The following is a 13,929-nucleotide window of genomic DNA, read 5'->3' as shown; positions in this document are numbered from 1 at the left end:
CACTCCCTTTTTCCCCAGCAGAGGGAAAAAAGATGGCGCCTACACACGTACTGAGATGCTGTCAACGGGGTTTAGCATGGATACCTGTGATATTTATCGCCCTTGTCGTCTGCTGGTCCTATTACGCTTATGTGGTGGAGCTTTGTATAAGTAAGTCGATGTCCTGCTACCTTCTGTTGCATTTTTTTGCAGTCTACAAACGGTGTTGTTTCCATTGTGCCGTTCACACAAGCATACAGCTGCTGCCATCAGGAAGTGAATGCAGTGCAGCTCAACAAAGGTGTCGTTAAGCCTGTTCAAGTAAAGATACAGCGAATTATCTCATTATTAGCTGTGGGCTCGCCTTATTTTCGGGGGGGATATGTTTTGGCGACAGAAAAACTTTAATTTTGTTGTTCACAGAGCTGAGCCTCTTGGCTTTGTGGTTTTTGTGTCGAGCTGAATAGAGTCTGAGTGGAGAATGGAAATGCTAGCTAAACGGTATTTGGCCGGCTGACCACATCAGTACTTTCATCCTAAATAGACTGCTGGGACCAGTAATTAGCTTGGCACATTGGTTTAGTAGCGGGTTGTTTAGGCTCAGATGTATTTTTTCCCCCCTTTTCAAATGAGGGATAGTGCTGTAACTTTGTCGGTAAATGGAGGGAAAGAGACGATTTGATGGGCTTGACTTATGAATTATGTACAGCTCGTTTATTTTTAGTGGTTTCAAATTTTTCTCTGTTGTAGCATCACAAATGTACCCCTACAGAATTTGATGTCTGTGTCTAATGTTTTGGGGTTTTTTTCTTGCAACGTGTAAATTAAACAAAAGTGCAGTTTAAATGACTATACGAATATTTTCAGGAAGCCTCAGTCTGTGTTTAGGCTCAATAATAGTGCTTTCCCCATGTAATCCCCAGCCCACAGAATATATAGCATGAGCTGTCAAACTGAGTTTTACATGTCTTTCATTAGAAGCCTCTTGTTTTTGTCGTTCTCATTTGAAAAACAAACTTTTCCGAGAAAGTTCAGATTTCCACAGCAAATTGAGATTTGAGTATAGTTTTATAGTTTTTGGGGGGCGAGGGGGGTTTCCCCCGAGGAAGTTTGGTTTACATAAAATCAAAATGTGAACATGAAACCGTGGACAAAGCAATTGAATCACAAGCTCTGTCTGCTGAGTGTGACTGTGATGCGATGAAAAGCTCCAGAACGTCTGAGCCATTAGAGGGAAGTTGAAAAATACAACCTTTTACTTAAAAAGAAAACCTTATAAAACATGCCAGCTGATCACTTTGACTATGCTGTGGTCTTTTATTTTGTCCAGCATGCTTTGCAGCAAATGCAATATGGATTACTTCTATAATCCTCACCTGCCCTGTTTAGCTGACTGTCAAACCTGCAGCCATTTCTGTAAATGCATTAATTGTTCACAGTGTAGCTGATGGGCTAACGTTTACATTTTCTCTTTGTCTCTTGTAGTCACCATTCCCAGCATCGGAGAGAAGAGTAAGTGTTCCAAGAGATCAAAGCAGCATTTATTTAATCCATTCTGACTGAAAGTTTGCTTAACTGAGCCCTGTGGCCTGTTATTGGGTTAATCTCCCTTAGGTCTGTTGAAATGTGCTCTGTAGAGTTTTCTAAAAAGGGCTGGCACAGAAACTGTGCCTCTTCTCAAAGTGCTGAGGCTTTCCTGCTTGAAGCCCAGCAACCCCCCTCAATCAGTATTGGCTATTTGCTTTCCTCTTTCATTAATTATGTAGATGTACAGTTTCTTCCTCTAGCTTCTCATTTTAGCAACAGTAGCAGTGTTCAGTGTTAATGCACAAACTGGACTGCTTACGTTGTTTTCCCCCTCCAGTTGTCTACCTGATCTTCTTCCACCTCTCCTTCATCATGTTTGTGTGGTCTTACTGGAAGACCATCTTCACCAAGCCTGCCAACCCCTCCAAAGAGGTATAATGACTCAACTCTATGAAACGATCCGCCTCTGTCTGCATGTCTGTAATCCCCTGTTGCGATGTCACTCTTTCCCGCTCCAGTTTTGCCTGCCAAAGGATGAGAAGGAGCGTTACGAGAAGGAGGAGAGGCCCGAGTCCCAGCAGGAGATCCTGTGGAGAGCTGCCGCCAGCCTGCCCCTGTATACCCGCACTGGTGCTGGAGGTACGTCTGTAACATCAGATGTTAATGAGATTGAATTTGCCTGTGTTAGAGCTATCCAGTTATGACAAAAGATTGTGTTTCCATGCTGCAGCAATCCGATACTGTGACCGCTGTCAAGTCATCAAGCCGGACCGGTGTCATCACTGCTCTGCCTGTGACATGTAAGAGAGTCATATTTACTAACTAACAGCTGTGAGAATATTTCATGTTTTAGCCAGTATATATTTGTACTTTATCTTGGTTCAGAGCTTTTACAACAAAGTGGGTCTTTGCTTTTTAATCTCTCCTGCTTCTTCTGTTTTTTCCTTTTTTTTTTCTTTTTTTTTTTTCCCTGTATGTGACAGGTGTGTGCTGAAGATGGACCACCATTGTCCCTGGTATGTAAGACCAGCTTCCTGCTTCTGCCAAAAACTGTTCAGATGCCTAATTATGTGCATTAATCTCATTCTCAGACCTTAAATAGCTTGTGCAGGTTTTGTTTAATGAACCTCAGCAGCACCAGAGACCTCCCTTTTAAATTACTAAGCACCTGATTTTTAAAAAAAAAAAAAAAAAAAAAAAAAAAATGTTTGGTGTTTCCTTACCAGAAGCACAAAGCCTCCACTTTTTGTAACTGTTGAGTTTGATAAGATTCCCACTTAGAAAGTGATATCAAATGTGTCTTTTGTGTGTCTGCAGGGTGAACAACTGTGTAGGCTTCCCCAACTACAAGTTTTTCATCCTTTTCCTGGCCTACTCGCTGGTGTACTGTTTGTTCATTGCAGCAACAGTTCTGCAGTATTTCATAAAGTTCTGGACAGTGAGTAAACCGTGCAGACACGTACGTGTCTGTCGTGAATATATGTCTGCAGATGCAGATTTGGTTGCATGGCAAAGACAGGATGAGCATCTCTTGAGTTAGCTGTGCATGGTGCTGACCTCTCCCCTCCTGTGCTGCTCCTCTGTTTTCTCCGTCCTCTCTCAGCCTTCACCCCCTGACCCCTCTCTGATTCCCCCCTCTGTTATCCCAAGTTGTCGCACACTGGATCATTGTTCTCTGATCTCTCTTTTCTGTCTCTCTCTCCACTATCAGTTCCATCAATCAGAACCTCTTATGCAGTGGCAAACACCTCCTCTCCTTCCTCTGTTTTCTCTCTTTTAACAGGACCACTTTGATTTCCTCTCTCTCTTCTTCTTTCATCCCTTTGTTCTCTCAATTCTTGGCACATCTTGCACCGTCCCCCACTCTTTTTTTTTTTTTCTGCTGTTTCACCAAACTTGGCCGTAACCTGAATTTTCTTCTTAGTTCTCTCCTCCCTTGCCCTCCCACCTGTTTTTTCCTGGTGTTGCTAACCAGTCTTGTTTCTGTTTGTACTAAAGCTTTGCCGGAGGAAATCGGCAGAAAACTGCCCAAAGGTAACCCAGCTATCCTCCGAAGCCTTTAATGTTGAAGCGCCTCTCCATCTATGCCATCGTGGTGTGCATGCAGTGACATGGCTCACACAAGACTCTGCTCATTTCTCCTATCGCTCTGTCTTTTTGTTTTCCCTCTCTTTTTTTTCCTTCTGTTCCATAAATATCCTCAAAGTGAATTTGTTACTGATTCCTGTCCCGCTTTGCTCTTCTGCCGTGTCTTCCCCAGAATGAGCTGCCAGACACTCACGCCAAATTCCATGTCTTGTTTCTTTTTTTTGTGGCGGCCATGTTCTGCATCAGTATTCTGTCCCTCTTCAGCTACCACCTCTGGCTTGTGGGGAAGAACAGGTCCACTATAGGTAAGAAACGCTGACATATTCAATAAGTTTTTAACTAGTTTTGCCTGTTGCGGATGAGAAAGAAATGTTCTTTATGTTTGAAAATGTCAGTTGGCACTTCAAAGAAGACTAATAGATTTCTATACATCTGTTGTCTTTAGACATTAAGTTAAAATTAAAGCAAGTCGAGCTGGAAAAAAAGTTGACAAGTAAATGACACTTCTTGAAATGTGACTGAAGTGTATGTATCCAGGTTTTAGTGCTAAGTATCAGACTCATGGTACATGCTTATGTACGTGCTGGTGATTACGCTGTAGCTCATCTTTGTCACCACTGTTTCATACATTCATCTGTTAATCACATGATCAAATGTTAGACTGACGTCATGGACAGGTAAAAAAAAAAATCATCTTGTATCAACTTAAACTGCAGTCCAGTGGATTTTAGCCATATGAAGCCATTTTGTGTTCCTAAATTAGTGGAAAATTGGCTTCAGACCTCAGCATTAAAGGACTCTAACTTCAGAAGAATGGATGAACACATGAGCAAAAGTTTCAAATAACTTTGAAATTATTTTATATTTTTGATTTATTCCAAGTAGTTGTATTAACTATATTGTTACTGTAAAAAAGAAATGCTGCACACGAGTAATGTAATTTGAAATATGAAAACATTGTGAATCGCATGAATCAGATTCACTTTAAAACGTGTTATGACATAACTCTGTTATGACCACAGAGTAAAGAGCAGGTTTTTTTTCTTTTTCGTGACTGTCCAGTGAAAAACTAGTGCTCCTCAGTTCATGAGACTGAGATATGGATACAATGCCTCTTTAGCTTTTTAGCCACTTCAGAGAATGGCATTTTTCAGCCTTTTCATCTTAGTTGAGATCTTTAACCAGGTCTTCTCTTTAACACCTGCCCTGTCCGGGGGTTCAGTCAATGAGCTCGTCAGTAGCTTCAATGCTAAAATGTTAAATGTTATGGATGCTATTGCTCCCATTGAGGTGAAGGTTATCTCTGGAAGGAAGAAGTCTCCATGGCGAAATTCCACACTGGTGAAAAATGGGAAAAGAGAGTGTCGGAAAGCTGAGCGCAGATGGAGAAAAACAAATCTCCAGGTTCATTATAACATCTATAAAGAGAAACTTCACTCATAATTTACAACTGAGGAATGCAAGAAAGTCCTACTTCTCTGACATCACCAAAAATAGTCATAATGCTTGGGCCTTATTTTCTACAGTTGACAGGCTAACAAACCCTCCTGTGTTAGTGGCAACTGAACTTCATTCCACCATGGCCTGCAATGACTTTGCCAAATTCTTCACAGACAAAATCCAAAATATTAGACAAGCAGTTGGTACATCAGCAGCAGGTTCAGCATATGTACCGTCTCCCACCGAAAACCCGTTTAAACACCATGACACAGTTCCAACCCATTAACAGCAAAGACCTGGAGGACATCTTACGTCAGCTGAAGTTCTCCTCTTGCTGTTTAGACATCCTGTCAACAGCTTTTTTCAAAAGGGTCTCAAAGATTGGAGTCAGATCTGTTACTGATCGTGAACTTGTCTTTAATGTCGGGTGTGTTTCCAGAGCCACTGAAACAGCTGTAATCAAACCTCTGCTGAAAAAGGACAATCTTGACAAGACACAAATGAACAACTACAGGCCCATCTCAAATCTCCTATTTTTTTTTCAAGCGTTTTTTCAACAGCTTAATTACTTTTTAAAATAAAATAACTGCTATGACACCTTCCAGTGAGGTTTTAGACAGTACCACAGCACTGAGACTGCTCTGACCAAAGTGTTTAATGACATATGTCTGAATACAGACGGTGGAAAAATGTCAGTCTTAGTTTTACTAGATCTCAGTGCTGCATTTGATACAGTTGACCACGATATATTACTCAAACGGCTGGAGAACTGGGCGGGTCTTTCCGTAACTGTACTAAACTGGTTCAAAACATACTTAGAGAACAGGAAGTACTTTGTGTCAATAGGCAACTTTACATCTGAGCGGACAAGAATCACATGTGGAGTTCCCCAAGCTTCCGACCTGGGACCTCTTCTGTTTAACATCTACATGCTCCCACTGGCACAGATTATAAAAAAAATAAACTACCATAGCTATGCAGATGACACGCAGATATACATTACAATGTCACCAGGAGACCGAAGCCCTGTACAGACTCTTGGTAAATGCATTGAGGGGATTAATGACTGGATGTGCCACAACTTTCTCCAGCTAAACAAAAACAAAACTGAGGTAATCGTCTTTGGAGCCAAAGAGAAACGTTTACAGGTCACCACAGAACTTCTACCTATACACCTAGAAACTACCAACCAGGCCAGAAATCTGGGTGTAGTGATGGACTCAGACCTAAACTTGGAAAAACACATTAAGGCAATAACAAAGTCAGCCTACTATCACCTTAAGAATATATCAAGGTTAAAAGATCTGATGTCTCAGCAGGACCTGGAAAAACTAGTCAATGCATTCCTCTTCAGTAGGCTTGATTACTGTAACAGCATCTTAACAGGTCTACCTAAAAAGTCAGTTCGACAACTGCAGCTTATTCAGAACTCTGCTGCTCGAGTCCTCACTAAGACCAAAAAAGTGGAGCACATCAGTCCAGCTCTGAGGTCTTTACACTGGCTGCCTGTCCATCAGAGGATAGACTTTAAAGTTCTGATGTTGGTCTGTAAAGCTCTGAATGGTCTAGGACCAGAATACATCAGTGACCTCCTGACCCAGTTTGAACCTTCCGGACCCCTCAGGTCATCTGGATCCGGTCTTTTATCAGTTCCCAGAGTCAGAACCAGACATGGAGAAGCTGCATTCAGCTTCTATGCTCCACATGTCTGGAACAAACTCCCAGAAAGTCTCAGATCAGCTGAAACACTCAGTGTATTTAAGTCCAGGTTGAAGAGACACCTATTTTCAGCTGCATTTGAATAAAGCTCCAAATCTGAAGCTTGAGTTTCAAAACTTAATCACATTTTAACTACTGATTTTATCTATAGGTTATTTCTTTCTCTTTTGTTTAAAATTTAAATCGTGCTTTTTATTTCTACTGTTTTAATGTATCTGTAAAGCACTTTGAACAGCATTGTTGAATTGTGCTATACAAATAAACTTGTTTATACAAATAAACTTGCCTTAGTTAACACAAAAACTAGAGAAAGAAAAGACTGAATTCACTGTGCTTCTCAAATATAATAGACTGCTATCTTTTTGCCTTTTTTTTTCTTTATGTTAAGGTAGAATGTGACATTTACCATATTTATTTTTAGTGTTTCTAAATATGAACTCAACCTTTTCTGTCCGTACTAATGTCTGTGTCGCAGCTGAAGCATAGGCTCGACGTTCTCCATTCTGTTGTCCGACCCGCTCTGTTTTCAACAGGTGGAGTCTGTTTGTTGTTCCCCTGTTTTATTGTTTCATGACCTTCTCTGCATGCTGCTCCCTCCCCACAGAGGCATTCAGAGCACCGGTGTTTAGAACAGGCTCTGATAAGAATGGCTTCTCTCTGGGTTTCCGGAAGAATATCGCTCAGGTCTTTGGAGACCAGAAGAAATACTGGCTGCTGCCCATCTTCACCAGGTAAAAGACAAATGTGTAGTTTAACCAATTAATTTGGTTTTACACTTAAAGAAAAAAGAAGAAAAAAGGTGACTCCGATGTTATTCCAGCGTAGTGAATATTGACATTTCAGGTTGTTGCAGCGCCTTCGGAAATCAAAACCCATCCACAGCGTGTTTGCCGCCCCTAATCTTTAGTTTCCTTCTTGCTCCCCTCCAGTCAGGGCGATGGTCTGACGTTCCCCACCCGGCTGGTCAACACTGATGTGGAGCAGGCCACTGTGACACTGCATCCAGAGCCCAATAGAAGGTGACATAGAAAATACATAGTATTAAGCCCCTATAGTGTTGAAACTGTGCTAAAGATGCTTAATTTTGCAGCGTGGCTGACGTAGCTGTCCCTGTGAGCCCACTCAGTGAGTCTCAGAATCGCCTTCTTAGCAACGAGCAGCACGCCAACAACATTACAGACCAGCTGGCTGATGATGCCCTCAAACCAGGTGAGCTTCAGCAGGGATAAAACTGCAGCCCCAGTTTGAAAAAGACTGGACAATGTATACAATTGTAGATTTTTGTGAAGAATGAAGAATTAGACATTTCATACAGTTTCATACAGTTTCATGAAAAATATTAGCTAATATTGAATTTGATTACCGCAACACTTATCAAAAACGTTGGCACAGGACGATGTTTACCACTTTGAAGCATCCGCTCTTCGTTTAACAACATTTTGTAAACATCTTTTGTTGGACTTTTGGGAGAGGAATTGTCTGATGTAGGATTGTAGCTGCTCAACAGTCCTGGGTCTTCTTTGTTGTCTTTTATATTTCATGACGCTCCGAATGTTTTCGGATGATGAAAGGTCTGGACTGCAGACGGGTCAGTCCAGCACCCAAACTCTCAGGTCATGCTGTTGGAATAGATGCAGGAAGAGGTTTAGCTTTGTCTTGCTGAAAAATGCGCGACATTTCCTGAAAAAGTCTTATTCGAATGGGGGCACATGATGTTCCAAAACCTGTGTGTACCTTTCAGCATCGATTGTGCCTTCCTAGATGTGCATGTTGTCAATTCCACTGGCGCTAATACACCCCCATACCGTCAGAGATGCAGGGCTTTTGAACTGAGCGTTGACAACAAGCTGGAAGGTCTCTCTCCTCTTAAGACTGGAGGAAGAATTTTAAGTTTTGGCCCATAGAGGACTGGTTTCTTCCTTGCCTTTAACCTGCATTTGTAGATTACACAGTGAATTGTGTGAGCAGAAAATGATTTCTGGAAGTGTTCCTGAGCCCGTGCAGTGATCTCCACGACAGGGTCATGCCTGTTTTAAATGCTGAGTCACTCGAGGGCTCGAAGGGAAGGTATCTGAAATCTAATACTGTTTGTCAGTCATGTCCCTTGCTCAAAGAGAAGTCTCCAGATTTTCTAAATCTTTTGATGATATGATGTACAGTAAATGATAGAAATTTCAAAGTCTTCCCAATTTTATATTGAAGAGCATCGCTCCACAATTTGTAGAATTTCCGCCCGTCTTTAATTCTTTGACTCTGTAAAACAAACAGAGTACCTCAGCGATGCAGACACGTCGCTAGTTGGCCGAGTCAGTTGCAACAAGTTCTTCCAGCTTTTTTTCTTACTCCTGCCCAAATGTTTTTGAGACCTGTTTCACTATTAACTATTATTTTTTTAATCAAATAAAAAGTGCTCTTTAATCATTTGATATTAACTAAATATTGGTTTACGACGCTTTCAGATCATTGCATTCTCCCTTAATGTGCGTTTTACACATCCAACGTAACATTTATCACGTGTTCTGTTTGGCTCCACAGTTGAGAGTGAAGCTGTTATAATCTCTATGGAGAGTGAGTCTTAACCAGGTAACCAAAGTCAGCCACTTTTGTCTGTTGAGCATTGAGCATGTGTGAACGTTTTGAATCCCAATTTTTATTTTGTCGTTTCCTCTCTGCCACAGGAGAAACTCATCAGTCATCTAATACGATGCCTTAACCAACCCAACAGTTTAGCCCCCAAGAGCGAGCTCATCCACACAGACCCGTAACTATGGAAATGCACTCTACTGACCGTCACAGCACAGTGATGCTTTTATAGCAGTTTTTTGCATGTAGTCTCATAAGCACATCTCACAGCCACTTCCAGAAGAAATATGACAAGCGCTTGTTCCCAGTCTCTCACACACACACATTCTCACATTCAGCTTTCTATATTTCCTTGTGCTGTGTTTTCTTCTCACAAGTGGAAGATTAATTGATGAAGAAAATCTCGACAGACCCAGAGGGACTTGGAGCCTCTCTGTGTTTTAATGAGACAACATTTTGTGCCAAAGCCTCTTGGGCGCACCGAGACGTATCGTACAGACACAATGCTGCAGTGAAAAGGGTGTGAGGGGCGGGGCGGGCGAGACGGAGCAGTGCAGTGTTTTGGTTTCTTTAATGCAGTGGAGATGGATCAGTCCACCGTGTGACCTGTTTTTGTGTCTTATTTTTTTTAACCGATAACGTTGGAACGCACCTACGGTTCATGGATTTCCACCAAAAACCTGGACTGTCTTCCCAAGAACTCTACTGCATGGCTCAGTGGACTGTGCACAGCAGCGAAGACGAGGTTTTGGGTGGCAAGTTGGATATCAGAGCACAAGATGGCGCATTTGCACTTTGTTGATTTTTAGTGTCCATCAAAAAAGAAACGTGCTGCTTTTCTTTTCTTTTTTTTTTTTATAAGAAATTGTGTCCAAAACGCATCCGTGGTTTGACAGATGTTTGATCATAAAACTTAATGGTTTATTCTTTGTGTTTGTGTGTAAGGGATAGAATGTATGTAACAGTTGAAGTGGCAGTCATTCATTTTTCTTTTTCTAACAACTAAAAGGCTCTAAAGAAAACATTTGAGCTTTGTGTCTTTGAAGCCGACTTGGTGTTAAAACATGCTGTTCAGTTTACGCTCGACATCCCATCGCTACCTGTTCTGTAAGAGTCTGACCTGTGAAGTCTACAGCCTGTTTTTCTACAACTCAGATTTTTTCAAACTCGACCAAGACGCCAACACTCATTGCCAAAATAAGGGCTGGAATGTCAGGAGGTCTGACATCTGAACCTAAAGTGTTTACAGCATCTTAGCTTTATCTTAACCTCACTGGCCAGTGTCATCATAACCAAACTTGTTATCAGCTGCACATGTGAGGCAATATTTTTATACATCATGTATCTGTCTCTCCTACCTACTGCGGGGCATGATGTCGTTGCAATGCAAGTGCAGACCAGCAGGTGGCGACAAAAACTCTGCTCACATTCAGCCGGAGAGTTCATCACAGGACGGCCGGGCTCAATTCAGTTCTAATTTTACAGGTGCAGCTTTCCCCTGGATTGACATATTTTCTTCGGATGCATTTGTTCTGCATTGCTTTCCTTTTACCTCACATTTGAGTTTACTTTGAAAGTGAAACCGAGGCATCAACTACGGCTTCTGCTCTCGTTGTCGCTGTGTGATTTTGGAATAAGCTCAGTGTTGTGAAAGGTCGAAGGCCTTAGATTCTGTAAAACTTTAAAGATTGATTATCTTGTGACTGTGTTTAGGCAAAAGCTGTAAAGAAAGTTTTTGTTTTTTTTCTTTTTTAAGTAACCATTTCTTCAGAAAGGAGTCCCGTCCTTTTCCACAGCATGTTACTTTAGTACAGCTTTCAGATTAACAGTGAAGAGCAACGCATTGAATTCCTGATGTGTGCTGCTTCTCTTTTCTCTGATCGCGTTCCCTGTTGCTGGACACAAGCTCCTGAGATAAACGGACTCAGAGGTCCATGTTTACAGCGTTTTCTATTGTACAGAGTGGGCTTGTATTGTTAAAAGTGTTGCTCGGATATCATGTCCCATCTGTGCTGAATACACCACAAACGGGACAGCGGAGGTATTTGATCGGGAAAAATTGGGCTTGTTCAAAACAGCCTGCTCTTTGGACTTTATATATTTCCAAGTGTATTTATAATCACACTTTAAGAACCTGCGACTGGGGCTTATTTGTTACAGCGTTATCGCACTGTGGTTGGACCTAAAAGTAGATTAAATTACTTTTGGAGATTATTATCCAAGCCAAGGTTATGTTCTCATCATGTGCAGACGTTTTCGTATAACCTCTCACAGAGACTTTGTGGAAGTGAAGGATTTCTAAACATTATTTTAATTTTATTTATTTATTTTTTGTCGCATATGTAAGGAACGTGGCATGTTCCACTCGTGGCTCACTAACGCCGATTCTGATACATCTGACCTTTTTCGTCTTGTTTAACAGTTGCCTATATTCTCTCTCCGGGCCGATCGGCCTCGAGGCTAAGCGTGCGTGTATTTTGTAACGCTTCAGTGAGTGTTTTCTTTTGTATAATTGTCGTCCTTGGGAGGAATGCTTCTGTGCAGCCATGAGATTTTTACTCGTCTGTCAACATGCATAATTGTCAGACTGGCTCAAAAAGGCATGATGGCTAACTGATGTTAAAATGTGTGCAGTCATTATATCGGGGATTGTGATGTGTTTTTTATATATATATACACACACATATATATATATATATATATATATATATATATATTTCAAACTATTGCAAAGTGTGTGTCATGTTTTTCAATTAGCTTTACTCTGGTCTGTATAAAACTGAATAAATGAAGCCATAAAACCTCTTTTGAAACCGGAAGAATCTGAAAATCTCATTTCAGTTTTGTGGGGTTCTTTTCGACTGAAATGTAGGCCGTGTCTGACTCGACGGTGCAGGTTGTAGCCTATCATAACTTTGCTTAGCGCTACATTTTGCTCTCTTTTTGTCCTATTTTACAATGTGTGTGTATATATGTTGATAATGTAAGAGAAAGACAACATATTTTTCTTGTCTGATTAATTTTACTGTCCCTATTTTGTGGAAGAAGTACACGCCTCTGTACAATTAACGTGAAAATAATAAATGTCTTCTTGTTTTTTTTGTTTTTCTAAACCTCCAGCTTCAATTTTTTATCATATTTATTTGAGATATTCAGCAAGTCTTGAGCCAAAGCCCTCATTTCTTTATATTATCCTCCCAAGGATAATCCCTCTTGTAATCTTCCAGAGCGGTCTTGAGCAATGGTTCAACAGGCTTTCTGAAGGTCTTTCCAGGTTTTTCTTTGAACACTGGCTGTTTTTTTTTTTGGTTTTTTTGGTTTTTGGGTTGTTTTTTTTTTTCCCCCAGTCCTCTTCAGTCCCGTCTTTGTATCTGAACATTTGAGATGAATGTTTTCTTGCTAAGCTGTCCAACACTGATTGTTGAATCATTCAATTATTATTTAAAAAAAAAAAAAATACATTAACTCAAGGGAAGAGCCCACATTTTCCACACACAAAAAAAAAAAAAAAAAAATCATACTTTGAACCAACTTTACAAATTTACTCTAATTTGCTACGGCTAAATTTATAATTTTTTCTCAAATGATAAATTCTTTTTTGGTGATCAACTTTTTTATTGAGAAATGTACAAATATATATATTTCAAATACATTATTTTATTCCTTAACAAGAAATCACCAACAGAGGAATAACAATATAACAACCCTCCATACCACCCAGGATCTCTCCCACAAAATAAAACCAACAAGAGAAAAAACAAAACAAAAATAAATAAATAAGAAATCAAGGTCAGTGGTGCTGCACCCTTTCTTTAACTAACTTGTATGCTGCTTCCTAGCCCTGCAAAGTCTTATGGCTGGCTCCATGCATACGGGCAACAGACCACTCCATCAGGACAATTTCAAGAAATGAATTGGCCCAATGCTGCCAAGCCAAGGAATGTGGCGATTGCCATCTAAGGGCCAGCATTTTCTTGGCTGCTGTGAGGCCTGCCCATAGAATACGACTATGTTGTAGGGACAAATTTAAAGAAGACTCATCATTGAGCAAAAGTAATGCTGGGGAAGCAGGGATCCTGATCTTAAGAATATCACTTAAAGTTAGAGATATTTCCCTCCAAAATCCGACCACACCAGAATGACCCCTGGGCATTCAGTGAGCAAAGATCACAATTCGGAGATGTGATAATCTTCATGGAATAACGCCTTCTGGGGGTGATGCATCCTATGAATATATTTATAGTGTATTAACTGGTGGTTGGGGTTTTTGGAAACGCCACTAAGGTTTTTCCACACTGTGTCCCAGCAAATCTCTTTATCATTTACCTCATTTAAATCTCAACTCCAAATGCCCTCTACTGGTAAGGATTTATAGGGTCCGGAAATGAATTTGTAGAGTTTGGAAACCATCCCCCGTGTAGGACCTACTGTAGCAAGCAATTTATGTAGAGGATGTGTGGGAAGAGATGCTCCCCACGGAACACCATATGTGCTCATAGCTAATCTTAACTGCATATAGAAGAAAAAGGATGAACCAGGAAGATCAAATTCGGCTTGTAGATCGTTAAAAGCTCGTAAACCATGGACACCATA

General features: G+C 40.8%; 1 protein-coding gene across 2 annotated transcripts; it reads left to right on the top strand.

The window, feature by feature from the left end:
* The first annotated feature begins 3 nt into the window (after positions 1 to 3).
* Positions 4 to 12,802, top strand: zdhhc20b (zDHHC palmitoyltransferase 20b). 2 transcript variants are annotated; one of them, XM_075452864.1, is made up of 14 exons: positions 4 to 150; positions 1,465 to 1,491; positions 1,844 to 1,938; positions 2,025 to 2,145; positions 2,237 to 2,306; positions 2,490 to 2,522; positions 2,824 to 2,944; positions 3,505 to 3,540; positions 3,767 to 3,899; positions 7,358 to 7,484; positions 7,683 to 7,772; positions 7,844 to 7,962; positions 9,289 to 9,336; positions 9,432 to 12,802. In XM_075452864.1, the coding sequence occupies exons 1-13, from the start codon at positions 33 to 35 to the stop codon at positions 9,330 to 9,332; spliced, it is 1,134 nt and encodes a 377-aa protein (XP_075308979.1). In that variant the 5' UTR covers positions 4 to 32; the 3' UTR covers positions 9,333 to 9,336; positions 9,432 to 12,802. The 2 variants fall into 2 exon arrangements, with proteins under 2 accessions (XP_075308979.1, XP_075308980.1); XM_075452865.1 differs by lacking the exon at positions 3,505 to 3,540 and having other exon boundaries at positions 5 to 150.
* Positions 12,803 to 13,929: the final 1,127 nt, after the last annotated feature.

Source organism: Odontesthes bonariensis, chromosome 20 (genome assembly GCF_027942865.1).
Source record: "Odontesthes bonariensis isolate fOdoBon6 chromosome 20, fOdoBon6.hap1, whole genome shotgun sequence".
Taxonomy (NCBI): Eukaryota; Metazoa; Chordata; class Actinopteri; order Atheriniformes; family Atherinopsidae; genus Odontesthes; species Odontesthes bonariensis.
The sequence above is the reverse complement of the archived record's forward strand: the minus strand, read 5'-3'. Positions and strand labels throughout refer to the sequence as shown.

Bases quoted from the DNA above. Each gene is read 5' to 3' on its own strand.
- zdhhc20b (XM_075452864.1), top strand. From the start codon at position 33: ATGGCGCCTACACACGTACTGAGATGCTGTCAACGGGGTTTAGCATGG. The intron at 7,773-7,843 runs GTGACATAGAAA...TTAATTTTGCAG, and splicing joins CATCCAGAGCCCAATAGAAG to CGTGGCTGACGTAGCTGTCC. The intron at 7,963-9,288 runs GTGAGCTTCAGC...TTGGCTCCACAG, and splicing joins TGATGATGCCCTCAAACCAG to TTGAGAGTGAAGCTGTTATA.